Source organism: Copadichromis virginalis, linkage group LG3 (genome assembly GCF_057382275.1).
Source record: "Copadichromis virginalis isolate Kocher_CV1m ecotype Utaka linkage group LG3, C_Virginalis_male_GT1.1, whole genome shotgun sequence".
Lineage (NCBI taxonomy): Eukaryota > Metazoa > Chordata > Actinopteri > Cichliformes > Cichlidae > Copadichromis > Copadichromis virginalis.
This window is the reverse complement of record NC_140620.1, coordinates 49802765-49817749: the sequence shown is the minus strand read 5'-3', so window position 1 is coordinate 49817749 and position 14985 is coordinate 49802765. Positions and strand designations below refer to the sequence as shown.

At 40.5% G+C, this 14985-nt stretch overlaps 1 protein-coding gene across 2 annotated transcripts in view; it reads left to right on the top strand.

Annotated features, from left to right (window-relative positions):
- Positions 1 to 14985, top strand: part of pcxb (pyruvate carboxylase b) — a 318265-nt gene that overhangs the window by 26653 nt on the left and 276627 nt on the right. For both annotated transcript variants that reach the window (XM_085451506.1, XM_085451507.1), the window contains exon 9: positions 503 to 586. In XM_085451506.1, the coding sequence (XP_085307632.1) occupies positions 503 to 586 (84 nt within the window). The remainder of the gene's footprint in view (positions 1 to 502; positions 587 to 14985) is intronic.

Genomic DNA, 14985 nt, shown 5'->3' with positions numbered 1-14985 from the left:
TTCCTCCAGAAGTGTCAGAATGAATTATTAGCATCCGTGTCTCTCAGTGCCTCAAGGGCTGCTAATCTACTAATAATCGAGGTCTACTACAGGCAGTGGATACATCCAGACCCCGCCTCCAGCCCTGTTGTCTTTGTCTGGTGATTGCTCACCTGAGGGTTTAACCCCTGCTTTACATTGGGTTTCTGTCACGCTCCCTTGGTAACAGGGCTGCCTTTTGTCAATCGGGTTTTCTGCAGTTTCTCCGGATGATTCACTGTCCTACATTTCTGTGGGGAAAGTTATTAATAGATGCTGGGAAAACAAAAGTGCTATCCTCTGTGTGTTTTGAGCCTTCATTTATCCCAGGAGGTTTCAGATTGTGTCATGAAAGCTTGGCTTACAGGGGTCCAATTTAAAGATGCACACTATAGCCAGTACACACTGCAGTCATCATTTACTTTAGATGTTCATTTTCCTCCTGATGTTGGTAATATTGATGGTCCTATTGATTGATTTGAAGGTTGTGGAGATTGCACCGGCGTTCCAGCTGGACCCTCATCTCAGAGATCGTCTTCACGCGGATGCTGTCAACCTTGCCAGACAGGTAAGGATATTTACCCATACAGCCCCCCCCCCCCCCGTTGCAGTTGTGTCCTGATGTGAAGACGGCTTCTACATTTGGACGCGCTGTTTGCTCCGCAGACTGTGAAAGCAGGTTTCAGTGTGTCGAATGTGCAGCGTTAAGTTTAGAACACTTGTTATGAAAAGTTGGCAGCCTGGGGAAGAAATGGCTCACTGAAACTGAAAAGGCTTTCCTGGCGAGTACTGTCAACCATCGGGTTGTTTTTAAGAAGCCTGAGCAAATTCCCCATACAATTCACTTTCCTGTCTATAATTGGTCTGCAAGACCACGGGATACTGCCCAAGAATTTTAATGTGCCGACTACCTGTGATTTTTAGAAGGGGATGTTGACGCTTTACCTAACTGTGAAAATGAAATTGTAATTTGAAAATAGGTGGAAATGGATGTCAGCAGTGTAGACTGAGGATGCAATTGTGAATATGAGTGTTTGAACAGTTTGAGAGCATCTCACCTTGTCTTTAGCCTTTTTTTTTTTTTTTTTTTTAAATTATTGAAAAGTTGGCTCAACTATGACTAAGTCGAGCCTCATCTCTCAGGAGAGATTTCAAGAAATGGCCTTTTCGGGTAATGGTCTAGTTGAGGAATGGATAGGAGCGATGAGGGAGGAGGTTGGAGACGGGGATGGTGATTTGCTGAAGAATGATCTTTGTTACTGATCGTTATGTAAGACAGACTTAGACGGGTGATGTGACCTTGCTCTAGCAGTGAGTTTTTTTTCTCCTTCTCCAGTAATCGTATCAACATCACCCAGCTCGTCTGCCTAAAGTGACAAACCATGTCTCCTTGTGTGTTTAAGAGCAGCAGCGGCGAGCTCTTGACTGCATATTACAGCTTGAAATGAGAGTGATGTCGCTCTGGTGTGAGGATGACAGGTGCCAACAAGAGTACTGCATGCATGCATGCATGCATGCTCATGCACATACCCGTTTTTTTTGTTTTTTTGTTTTTTTTGTTCCCAGCTGACTTAAATACGACGAAATGTAGTGTCTTCACTCGTCAGTGCAGAAATAGAAATAACCGTAAAATACAAATGGTAAAAAAAGTGTGACAACGTCAATAAAATATATTATATTGCTTTCTCTTTCAATATGTTAGTGATACACTGGCGCCAAATATATTTTTAGTCAAACAGCAGGTTCTCCTGCCAGTTTACCTCTCCAGAGTCAATACTTTGTCTCCCCACGGTGGCACTTAGAAAATGATTAGGAGACTGGCGACTGATTGGACGTCAGGGCAGGGAAAAAGTCAGTAATCTAATTATTTGATACGTCGTTACAGTTGAAGAATATAATCTATACCAGTGGTCCCTAACCTTTTTTGCCCCACAGACCGGTGTATGTCCGACAATATTTTCAAGGACTGGCCTTTAAGGGGTCGCGGATAAATACAACAAAATAAAACCAGTACCGGTACCAAAAAAGATTTATTCATAACATATGGGAAAAGACCCAGGGAAACAGAGTTAATGATAAAAACGATTAAAAACAAACAAACAAAAGAAACCGCTAAAACCCCTCAAAACCATAAATTTCACAGCCGAGCCTCAACTCTTGTGGTCCGGTACCAAACGACTCAGTCCGTGGTTGGGGACCGCTGATCTACAGTTTAAGACCTCAGTTACAGGTAATGGTCTTGGTCATAGATGACTTATCTGCAGTGTATCCAGAATTGCTGTATTATGATAGCTTTGGTTGGTGCCTGTCATTGTTGCTGATCTCCTTAAGCTTGTAATAAAGGGATGAGGCATATTGTATTGCTGATTTTTAAAAATGTAACTGGTTAACTTGACAAGATGAACATGTTGTGCTTTTTGTGGGACAGTGGTTGGCACTGATGTCTCACAGCAGGAAGCCTTGAATCTGCTGGCCAGCTGTGGCCTTTACGGTGGATATTGCACGTTCTTCCTGTGCTGGCATGACTTCTCTGTTCTCTACTCAAACTTGCAACCACAGTCCAAATATGACTGCTAGGTTAATTGGTAACTTGAAATTGGCCTTTAGTGTACTGGTCTGTGTCCCCCTCCCCTTCTTCCTCTCTGGGTTCAGGCCAGGTAAGAGGCAACAGGCTCTTTTTAAAAAGATTATTTTACGTTCTTTACTAGTTAAAGTTGTAACAGTAGTCGTATAAATGTTTGGATTTTACCTCTTCTGTTTATTGCATACAGAGCTTGAGTTCTCATCCAGCTTAGTTTTTTGCAAAGTAGAACAAAGGTGAATAGAAAGTCTCACAGACCTGCAGCCTTTGCAGATTATCACCAGGGGTCTCACTTTCTCTCTGCATCACCTTTCATTTTCTTCCTTCCACACTTGCTCCCCCTCCCCCACCACTGTTCTTGCATTTTTCTGCTATGTGTTGTGACTAGGGCTGCTCGATTATGGCAAAAATGATAATCACGATTATTTTCACTGAAATTGAGATCTCGATTATTTGACGATATTTATTTAACCCTTTAAGACCTACTATAGAACCAAGTCCGCCAGAGCTTATATTATTTTTTTACATGTTGTAGTGCCATTTATGGGAGCATTTCAAGTTGCTATACAACTGTTATAGCCCATATTTTAATAATATGTATGAATTAAGTCCATAGTAACTACATTAATTGCAAAAAAGTGCAATAAACTACAAAAAAAAATTGAAAATCGTTTTTGTTTGTTTTTTTACATATATTTCTACTTGGAGAAATTTAAGAGGTTTATCCCTCAAAACTTTAAATACAAAAAAGTTGCAAAAAATAGTTTACAACAACAGGAAACTTATTTTGAGTGTCTTCATAGTTTTATTTTGGAGATACACCAATTTTTATATACTGCAGGAAAAACAAAAAAACAATCCTATGATGCAAATTTTCAAAGAAAACAGCAGGTGCATCAAAATAAACTATTTCCAGCAGTGCAATTCGAGTTCTAAGCATCCCAGAAACTATTCAGAAAAGTCAAACATGACCAGTATAGGCCTTTAAGGCCTACAAGTAAAAAAAACTACATTTCCGCGAAAATGACGTCACTTCCTGTTTCGGCCAGGAAATGGCGGATATGTGATAGTTCGCGCTGACGCCTGTTTCACTGTGGGAAGTGTTATGAACAGCTGATCGGATCAGCGAAGCGTGTTTCTGGAATATTATGTTTTTGTTCCTGCAAGCGCTTTTTATGCAATTTTTGCAAAGCTATATGTGGAAGGAAACCGTGACCGAGGACAAGCTGATGGCATCAGATGTAAGTACAACTCCTCCGGTTTCATATGCAAAACAAATTATTGCGCTAGCTTACACGGTTCAGGTTCTACAGGGATTTAAAAATAGTTACACAAAACGGAGCGTGCTGCTCTGACCGGCTTTAAAGGGTTAACAATGACTTTAAAAAAATAATATAAAAAAAAGTGTGCAACACCACTGAAGTTTTTTTTTTTTTTTTTTTTTTTTTTACCTCTCTTTTCAACCAATGGCAGTCACTCTCCTCTCCAAATAACTTCTGCTTAGCTTTCCGAGCTTCCCTCGGGTCCTCTTAATCAGCGGTCTCCAACCTTTTTTGCGCCACGGACGGTTTATGCCCGACAATATTTTCACGGACCGGCCTTTAAGGTGTCCCGGATAAACGAGGGAGGGGCTAATAATCGGCTCAGTCATTTTTAATGATCGTTGAAAGCCCAGATCGTAATCGTGATTAAAATTCGATTAATTGAGCAGCCCTAGTTGTGACTGCATTTCACTTTAAGTCAGTCTCCACAGTGAAGCTTCCACTTCAGAGCTGAGCCCTGCTCTCACCTCGGGTATTGAAACACCCCCTTAGCAATGCTGAGGATGCACTCTGGTGCTTACTTCAGAATTATTAATGGGTGTGTGCATGTGTCACAGCCTGTGCATGCATGTGTGTGAAAGTAAGGTGATGCAAGCTCTTATAACCCACACTGGAATACTCATATTATTTCTACATACCCATGCTTGATTATACTTTCTTTCAGTTCTGTCCTGGAAAGGTAGACATCTTGGTTTCAGTTTTCATTTTGATTGATGTCTTTTCATTTTAATGAGGAACTCACTGAATTTAATAGCATTTTGTATGAGACATTACATTGTTGTTATTATGTCTGTCCTCCTCATTCCTCCTACTCCCAATATCTGGCCAAAAATGCCAAACACACTGTTGTAAACCGTAGTTGGTAGTATAAAGATGTGCTCAGTAAAACCAATTCATCCTCTTGCCGACTCAAACAAGCTCACACATGCAAATCTGATTCTGTGAAAAAGTATAACAGTTTGATTTGTTTACTTTTTGTTTGTGTCAAATCTTCAAACAACTTTTTTTTATTTTTATTTTTTTTATGTGCACATCTGATCAAATGTGAAAATGGAGCCACACATCAAATAACTTCTGGATAGTTTTATTTGTTGTGACATTTCAGAACTTCAAAAAAGGCATAGAGAGCAAGCACAAAGTTTGTAAAATTGAAACACAAGAGTGTAATTTTTGGCTTGGACAAAATTACAAAGGGCATATTCTTAAAATATGTAAGAAAAGGAGGATTATTAAGCTCTTTGTATGTCTCTAGGGACACATGTCTATGATTAAGGACGATAATAAACCTTCCTGGATGTGATTGTCTGAAATTCTCCAATAGTAAGATGTTAAAGTCGGGCGCCTCTTAGTCAAGACCTGAAATCTGAGGTTTGAAATATCTGAGCGACACTTGGCAAAACTTCAGTCGATGTAAGAACTGAGGTGAAGAACACTGTTAACCCAGTAGGCTGCTGTCACGATACATCTTGATGATGCTCAAACCTTTCAGCAGAGTGTTCTTTCAACCGAGTGGAATGTTAAATTGTCTTGAAATTCCACAAACTCAGACATTATACCGAAGTTAAGCGCACATGTGGCAGCGTTGCTGGGATACTTTGGCTGCTTCAGGGGAAGGTGAAGTGCCACACCTGAGGGGGTAACCTGAATTCTGCTCTACTAGAAAATTCAGAATGAGAATGAAGTTGAGTTGAAGCTGAAGTTAACGGTTGTGAGCGAGAGTTAAAATTAGAATTTGTCAGTGGCCTGCTCAAGATGTGGGTTCAAGAAAGGAACTCTGCAGTGAAGAGTGGGCTGAAATTCCACCACGACATAGTCGGGCAGGCTGATCTGCTATAACCGAAGAGCTTGACTCTAGTTACAGCAACAACTATAGTCAAACTAGCAATGAAGTGTAGGGGGATTATTAGCAGTTAGACTTGCTGTAACTTCAGTGGACTTTACGCTTCCTGAGGGGAAATTTGTGCAAAGTGCCACAATCTGTTTCTGTGTATAAGAATGAGATCATAAAAGCTGCAATCATAAAACTATACATAAAAGAAGAACATTAAAAAGTATTGTCCTCTAACTACACTGTGTGTGTCTATAAAACTACATTCACCAGCCACTTCATTGCTTACACCCTTCTAGCTCTGGCTTGGACCCTGTTTTGCCCTTTAGAGCTGCCTTAATTCTTTGTGCCACAGATTAAACTAGGTGGTTATGGTCCACACTGACATGATGGTATCACATAGATTTGTCACACACATCCATGATGAAAATCTCCCATTTAACCACATACCAAAGGTGTGCTCTAAAGTGGCATTTGTGTACAGTGAACTCATTTTCATGTTCAAGAAATCGGTTAGAGGATATAGAGATGGATGCATGCTTTCATGTTGCGCACACCAATTTCTGACCCTGGGATGGTGCTGTAACTGAATGCTGTAACTCGAGAATGAGGCGACGTGGGATTTTATAAATTGATACAATAGTTTTGAGATGTATTTGAGATTTGTAGTCTGTCCTGTTCTTAGCTGTTTTGAAGTGACGTCCAGTGTTGCGTTTATGCTACTGTAGCACATCTGCTTCAGTATTCAAGGTGTGCTCAGAAATGCTCTTCTGCATGACTTGGTTATGACAACTAGGTATGTGTTACTGTTCCCTTATAACTTCAAAGCAGTCTGGCTGTTCTCCTCTGACCTGCGGCTTCAACAAGTAATTTTTGCCCAGAGAGCTGCTGCTCACTGGATGTTTTCTTTTTCCCTGGACATGGTTGTGCAGGAAAATCCTAGCAGATAAGCGGTTTCTCAAATTCTCTGATCAGCCGGTGTCACACCAACAAACATGGCACGCTCAGAGCCAATTAAATCACCTTTCTTCCCCATTCTTATGCTCTGTTTGAACTTCATCACATAGTCTTGACCATGTCTACATGCTGAAAACAATCAATTTGCGTCAGTCTGATTTGCTGACTGGATAATTGCATTTAGAGTAGCAGAATAGGCGTACTTAATGAAGTATCTGAGTGTATATCCATACATTAATAAAAACACTATTAGGGCTAGAGACACAAAAGCTAAAATCAGTTCAGTCTTTAGTGAGTTCTTGGTTTAATGGAGGCTTGAACAAATGAGGTGATGGTACATATTCAAAGGAGAAGGGATGTTCAGCCATCATTTTGATTGCATGTTTAACTACCTGCTTGAACAGTCCTTGTATGGGCTTGTATTCCTTTAGTCTCTGTATGTACTAGATGCCTGCTTTCTTAGATTTCTGCCAAATTATGCAGCAATACCAGATTTGATGTGGTCTCATTTTTAGTATGACATCAAGAAGAAAGCATCTGACTCGTTGGTCAATCCAGCCTCAACTATTTCTATTGACATGTTTTGATTTTTTTTGTTTTTTGATTTGGGCGTTTTATGCTTTCTTGCTTCAACAAGCAGCATTATTTAATTCTTGTATTTACTCTGGATATTTGATGTAACATTTTAGTGGATATGTGACAGTTTAATATCAGATTCCACAATATAAACTCTGAGGATTTGAATCCTACTTCATAGCATTGTATAAATATTTATCTTTTTTCCCCATTCTCATTCACACACCTGCTGTTTCTCTCTTATCTGGTTTTAATGGTGGCTCCATAGTGTTGCTTTTATATATTTTATTTTATTTTCCCCCTCCCATCATTTTTCCATCTGTACATATCACACATCTTCCATTATCAGCAGCCTCCATCAGTCTTTCAGAGAAACTGTGCAGTCTTTGAACTCGATACAGGTCACATTTCCTGATAGAATGTGCTGGAGAACAAAGTTGCCTGGCAACACTGAGCTCAAACCCTTGTACTGAGAGCTGGAGTAACTTCCTGCAGCCATTAGAGTCAGGTCTCACAAGAAAATCAGATGTTGTCAAACCATGCCTCTGTGCTCTTATGTGTTATCTGCTGTTCAAACAGCTGATTTTTGTATACGCCTGGAAAAGGATTGGGGGGAGGGGTTCTGGCTTCTGATGTTTTGTCTGTGTTTCAGTGAAAGGTCTACAGCTGACATTTCTTTTTACCCGCCCATGTATATCCCAGCCAGTCCTGATTAGATCTGAGTGATGTGTCTCACTATAGCAGTGTGAGATTTTAATAATCAGTGATGGGCCCACTGATTGGGTGCATCATTGCTCGCTCATTCATCCATGTACTGCTTGGCTTATTTATTTATTTATTTTAATACCTCTTGATATGTGATGTGCAGCAGTAGTGTCCTATATCGCTTACTTCTGCAATGAGTTAATAAAGAAAAAGCTGCAGTGAAGCCCATCTGTCTTTGCTTGGTGGACACGAGTTTTATGATGGAAATAAAGTTGAATATCTGCATTTGAGTACAAAATTCCCAGTTTGACCATGAAGTTTTTCGGTTCTTGCAAGTGTGGAACATCTGTGCGCTGATGGGCTGTGGTTTATTGCACATATGCTCGACAGTCCTGTGATAAGTAGACAGACATAAAGTAACATGTCTCAGACACTGCACATTACATTTGACAAATTCTGTTACACTCTAGCATTTCCGGAGCTGCAACGACTGCCCGAAGAGATCTGACTTATTGAGTATAGACTAAGTGGTTGTTGCTGACTGGCTGTGCATAAATCATCTGTTAGATTTACTGTGTTTGACAACAGATTAATTCTGATCTGTTTTTGCTGCATTAATGAACAGTACTGAATATCCTCTCCTTCAAATGTTCAGAAGAGCAGCAGTGTCACGTAAAACAAGAGTGTGGCTCTGTGTAGTGTACGGCAGCGCTGCTTGATTGGGGAAAAACATAGTTCTCATTATTTTGGTCCAGTAACTGTAATCTTGATATCAATGTGACTTTATTATTATATCTTTTTTTTTTTTTTTTTTTTGGGAAGAGGAATTTCCCTTAACTTTAACTTTTTTTTTCTTAAATAAAATGTGAAAAACATGAGGTGTTTGAGATGAAACCTGTCTCTGCCAGATGTTTGAAGGTGCAGATGTGGACATGAAGAGGTGAAATGCATCACATCAGTGCAGGGAGTGTCTGTGTCAAACACACATGCACATAGGGTTGTTTCAACAGGTTCTCCTGCAGAAACACTCTTGTTTAGATTTTTTTCTGACTGGCTTTGTTTTAAAAAAAATAAAATAAAAGCTCTTCCTGACATCATGGCTCAAGCTGAACAAAACTAAAAGGGAAACTCAGAGGTGCTCTGAATATGAAGGATAGGGTTGTTTGACCACAAAATGAGAGCGCCTAAAATAAATGCAAAATGTTGCAGTTCTTAGACAAATAAGACGAGCTTGAATTTCTGAACTTAAAATCACAACACCAGATATACTGAAAAAAACCAAACCTATTTAAGCTTTGAACTGTCTGACTGATAACCTACTTAGTTACACTTTCCTCATTTTCTACACTGGTACCATCATGGTGGTACTCTCCCCGGTCTGACACCCTGTCATCAAGCTGTTTACAGCCTTTCAGCTTCATGAGATATTGACTGAAAACTAATAACTCCACTCTTGGAGCAGCTATATGATAGTTTTTAGGTGAGACTTGGCTGGGATGTTGCCACCAGACTGGTATTATAAATTACTTTTTGATATCTGGTTTCTATGCATTTTTTTTAACCTGTTTTCTTTGGCAGCTATAATTCACCAAGTACTCTTTATTGTAATGATTCTCTTTTATGCTTGTATGTTAAATGAGCTCATTATATTGATCATCCTATATTAAAATGTGATGGTATGAGTAGTCATATGTTGAGGTTTATTGATGTCTGTGTTGTTCTCTTATGGGGAAGTTTGTTTTTCTCTCTTACTGTCCAGATATCTCGATATAACTACATCTGATACACGATTAATGTTTTCTCTGTATTGTGCTCAGTTGGTTCACCCACACTTTGGGCCTCTTCCAGTGAACTCTTTGAACTGTCTTTGTTACAGTTTGGCAGCAATATCCAACTTTCTTTTCAAACCTCTATATCATGATTGGAATTTGGCAGAGGTAGCTGTTATGAAGGAGCGTAAGCAATGAGAACACAAGCCTATGATCTGCAATGATATTGCATTTTAAGCTGCTGTAATGAATTTGGTTCACTTGATTCCACAGTTTGCCTCGAGACACTGGTGCATTTAGCAGTCAAACTCAGAGTGTGAAGGACAAAACACATCTTGTGTGTTTCAAAATGAGCTGCAGCTAACTGTATAATATGCACACCTGATGTTACTATGCACAGGAGCTCACCATGGGTATCTGTGAGCAACAGAACTGCCTAATTAGCTTAACTGTTGTGGTGGTGGTGGTGGTGGTGAGGAAAAGCAAACAGGTGTGCCTTTGTAGGTAACTTTAATGCCAGCAAAACCTCAGTGCCTGACATTTTTGTTTCATGGTATATTTATCAGTTTAATCTGAAGGCAGAAGGCAAAGTTGCTGTCATACGCTGCATTTTGTGCAGCTGTTTTAGGGAATTCAATTCTGGTACTCGTGTGGTGTGATGATGATGATTGAGGCTGTTGCATTTTAAACTCTGATTCAATCTGTTTTGTTTGGTTTAGTGGCAGGTGGGGGGGGGGGTTTACTCCCCCCCCCCCCCCCCCCCCCCCCCCCGCAGAAATGAAGCAGTATTGATTTTTATTTGTACACGAGTGGAAGACGGCAGAAAATTAAAATTTGTTGCAGTGTTTTTTAAGTGTGATGGAGAGAGGAGAACAGGAGCTTGAAATCTGTGTGCATGATGACATGAGAAAAATAATTTAAGTGTAGTGGAGAGAAGGAGAAATAATTTATTTCTATTTAGTATTGTGCCTGTTTGCCTACTCGTCTTTCTGCTGTCTCTTGAGAGAACTGCTGCTCACAATCAAGTATGTCCACAGCTCATCAGCGCCAATCGGGGTAGCCAGCAGGGCTGTATCATACCACTGTAAGTTGATGTGATTAAAAATGTAATACTGTGATATAGTGATGCGCTGTTTACATACCCTAGTGTCGCAACAAACTAACTTGTTCAACACTTGAAGCACAAACACTCAGCCGAGTCCTACCAGGCTGTGAAGGCGGAGGAAATACTAGAGCCGGTGATGTGCGACTCAAATGTAAACAAATGACTCGAGCGAGTATCGCTGGAGAGCTCGCTAATTGCGCTCCATGTGACAGGAAGAGCAAACGGTGGGTGGAAATTACAGATGCAGGTACACGGTAAAAAAGTGTGGCTTTAAGCTAATGGATAAAAAGCTCGACCCGAGGTACAACATACCAGCTACAAGACTTATTTCAAATTGAGTTTTAATATGCGGCTGTTGTTTAGTTGCTAAAGAGTTAGAAGGTTAAGGTACTTTAGTTATTGTTAAACTCAGGTGTTGTATTTAAAGTTTCTTGGAAAAACACTGCAGGAGCCACTTTTGCGCTAACATTTGATGTTTGCTCTTCCTGTCATTTGGGGTGCAATTAGCGAGCTCTGCAGCGATGCTCTGTCGAGTCATTTGTTTACTTTTGGGTTGCACATCACCAGCTGCTAGGATCTTTTTATAGGCTGGTTAGATTGAACTTAATTTTCTTTCCCTTCTAGTAGTAAAAAGGTTTTCCACATTTAGTTGGATGTTTTCCAAAGTATTGAGTTGTTGGAGGTCTACCCTAGGGCTGCTCAATTAATCGAATTTTAATTACGATTACGATCTGGGCTTTCAACGATCATTAAAAATGACTGAGCCGATTATTAGCCCCTCCCTAATTTATCCGCGACACCTTAAAGGCCGGTCCGTGAAAATATTGTCGGGCATAAACCGTCCGTGGCGCAAAAAAGGTTGGAGACCGCTGATTAAGAGGACCCGAGGGAAGCTCGGAAAGCTAAGCAGAAGTTATTTGGAGAGTGACTGCCGTTGGTTGAAAAGAGAGTTTAAAAAAACAAACTTCAGTGGTGTTGCACACTATTTTATATTATTTTTTTAAAGTCATTGTTAACCCTTTAAAGCCGGTCAGAGCAGCACGCTCCGTTTTGTGTAACTATTTTTAAATCCCTGTAGAACCTGAACCGTGTAAGCTAGCGCAATAATTTGTTTTGCATATGAAACCGGAGGAGTTGTACTTACATCTTATGCCATCAGCTTGTCCTCGGTCACGGTTTCGTTCCACATATAGCTTTGCAAAAATTGCATAAAAAGCGCTTGCAGGAACAAAAACATAATATTCCAGAAACACGCTTTGCCGTTCCTATCAGCTGTTCGTAACACTTCCCACAGTAAAATGATGCACATGCTGTTTTCTTTGCAAATTTGCATCATAGGATTGTTTTTTGTTTTTCCTGCAGTATATAAAAATTGCTGTATCTCCAAAATAAAACTATGAAGACACTCAAAATAAGTTTCCTGTTGTTGTAAACTATTTTTTGCAACTTTATTGTATTTAAAGTTTTGAGGGATAAGCCTCTTAAATTTCTCCAAGTAGAAATATATGTAAACAAAACAAAAGCGATTTTCAATTTTTTTTGTAGTTTATTGCACTTTTTTGCAATTTATGTAATTACTATGGACTTAATGCATACATATTATTAAAATATGGGCTATAACAGTTGTATTGATGTATAGCAACTTGAAATGCTCCCACAAATGGCACTACAACATGTAAAAAAATAATATAAGCTCTGGTGGACTTGGTTCTATAGTAGGTCTTAAAGGGTTAAATAAATATCGTCAAATAATCGTGATCTCAATTTCAGTGAAAATAATCGTGATTATCATTTTTGCCATAATCGAGCAGCCCTAGTCTACCCTGTGCTGAAACCCCTTTCATGCTGCTGGAGTGGCTTCCTTTGTCATCGGAGGCTGACATGCTACGCTCGCTGTCAGACATTTGGGCTTTATGATTTTGTTTTGTGAGCTAGAGAACATAAATGCACAGCCCATCTATATCACAGATGTCTCAATATAACACTTGGACTTCGCTGGTAGCCTATCAGGAGTGGGTGTAGCTCATTGGGAGAGGAGGAAAAATGCCCCTAATTTTGTTTGCACTAATACATGCTGCTGTCTGTAAGCACCATTTCTTTTCTATATCATCATTATCACAAGTTTCTTTGAGTTATTGATATTTTGAAGCTATATCACCCATGACTAATGGCCTCTATGGTTTGTATTATGAAATGTGGAGATAAAGACATCAAAACACTACTATTTTCCCCTCCTTCTTCTTTCCCCAGTGCCTTTTGTCTCCTTTACTCCCCAAGAGCATTCTTTATATCGGTGGTTAGATAAATATGCAAGTGGCTTACACATCTCCTCATTGAACGACTGGCGACCTGTAGCCCTGACCCCCATCGTAAGCAAATGCTTCGAGAAGCTGGTCAGGGACTTCATCTGCTCTGCACTACCCGACTCACTGGACCCTCTACAGTTTGCATACCGCCACAACAGGTCCACTGATGATGCCATAGCCCTGACACTACACACTGCCCTGTCACACCTGGAGAAGAGAGACACGTATGTGAGGATGCTGTTTGTAGATTACAGCTCAGCATTCAATACCATCGTTCCCTCGAAGCTGGACAGGAAACTGCAGGATCTAGGACTGAGCAGCTCCCTCTGCAGCTGGATCCTTAGCTTCCTGTCTGACAGACGCCAAGTGGTCAGACTGGGCAGCATCACCTCATCCCCCATCACACTGAACACTGGTGCTCCACAGGGGTGTGTACTGAGCCCTCTCCTGTACTCACTCTACACCTACGACTGCACAGCCACTAACAGCTCCAACATCATTGTGAAGTTTGCGGACGACACTACAGTGGTGGGTCTTATCACCAACAGTGATGAGACGGCTTACAGGGAGGAGGTCAGCGCCCTGACCCACTGGTGTCAAGACAACCATCTCACCCTCAACGTCGCAAAGACAAAGGAGTTGATAGTGGACTTCCGGAGGTGCAGAGAAGTACACACCCCCATCACCATCAGCGGCGCTGCTGTGGAGAGAGTGAGCAGCTTCCGGTTCCTTGGCGTACACCTGGCTGAGGATCTTACGTGGTCAGTACACACAAACAAAACAGTGAAGAAGGCGCAGCAGCGCCTCTTCTTTCTCAGGAGACTGAAAAGATTCGGCATGAGCCCCCGCATCCTCAGGACCTTCTATCACTGTGCCATTGAGAGCATCCTCACTGGATGCATCACCACCTGGTATGGCAACAGCACCGCCTACAACTGCAAAGCTCTCCAGCGAGTAGTGCGGTGCTCTGAACGGATAATTGGAGGTGAGCTTCCCTCCCTCCAAGACATCTACAGGAAGCGCTGCCTGAGGAAAGCGGGGAGGATCATCAAGGACTCCAGTCACCCCAGCCATAAACTGTTCAGACTGCTTCCATCAGGAAGGAGGTTCTGCAGCATCCGGTCCCGTACCAGCAGACTGAGAGACAGCTTCTTCCACCAGGCCATCAGACTGCTGAACACTTCATAGACACCTCAGCTTCACTACTGGAACTTCAACATTATGCACTCCATACTGTATATAAATGCCACTTGTTTTGCACATATTCAACTCTGTATATTTTATATATTTTATTATTATTATTATTATTATTTTATTTTATTTTTTTACTATTTAATTTGTAAAAATGTGTGTATACACACACACACACACACACACACACACACGTAGGAAAATATTTAGTATACACATCCAGAAATGCATACACTATTATATATTGTACATATATTTATTAGTTTCAGATGTAGCCATTCTTGTATTTTGCTCGTTTGTGTTGTTGTGTTTGCACATCTCTGTTGCTTGTGGGGCTCGCACACAAAAATTTCACTCGCATGTGCTGTGCCAGTGTGCCTGCACATGTGATGTGATTTGATTTGTGTAGCACAGTTTCACATAACAGCTGGGCGCACTGGTGTTTGTCAAATATTATTCAAATTGGTTAATTGTGGATTTGTTTGCTTTTCAGGGAAAAATTATTGCGCTTACGAGACTGTTTTTAGGTCATTTCACTTTGTTGTGATATGGTACAATAATAATAATAATAATAATAATGGATACTTTATTGATCCCCATGGGGAAATTACTTGTTTTTCTCTGCAT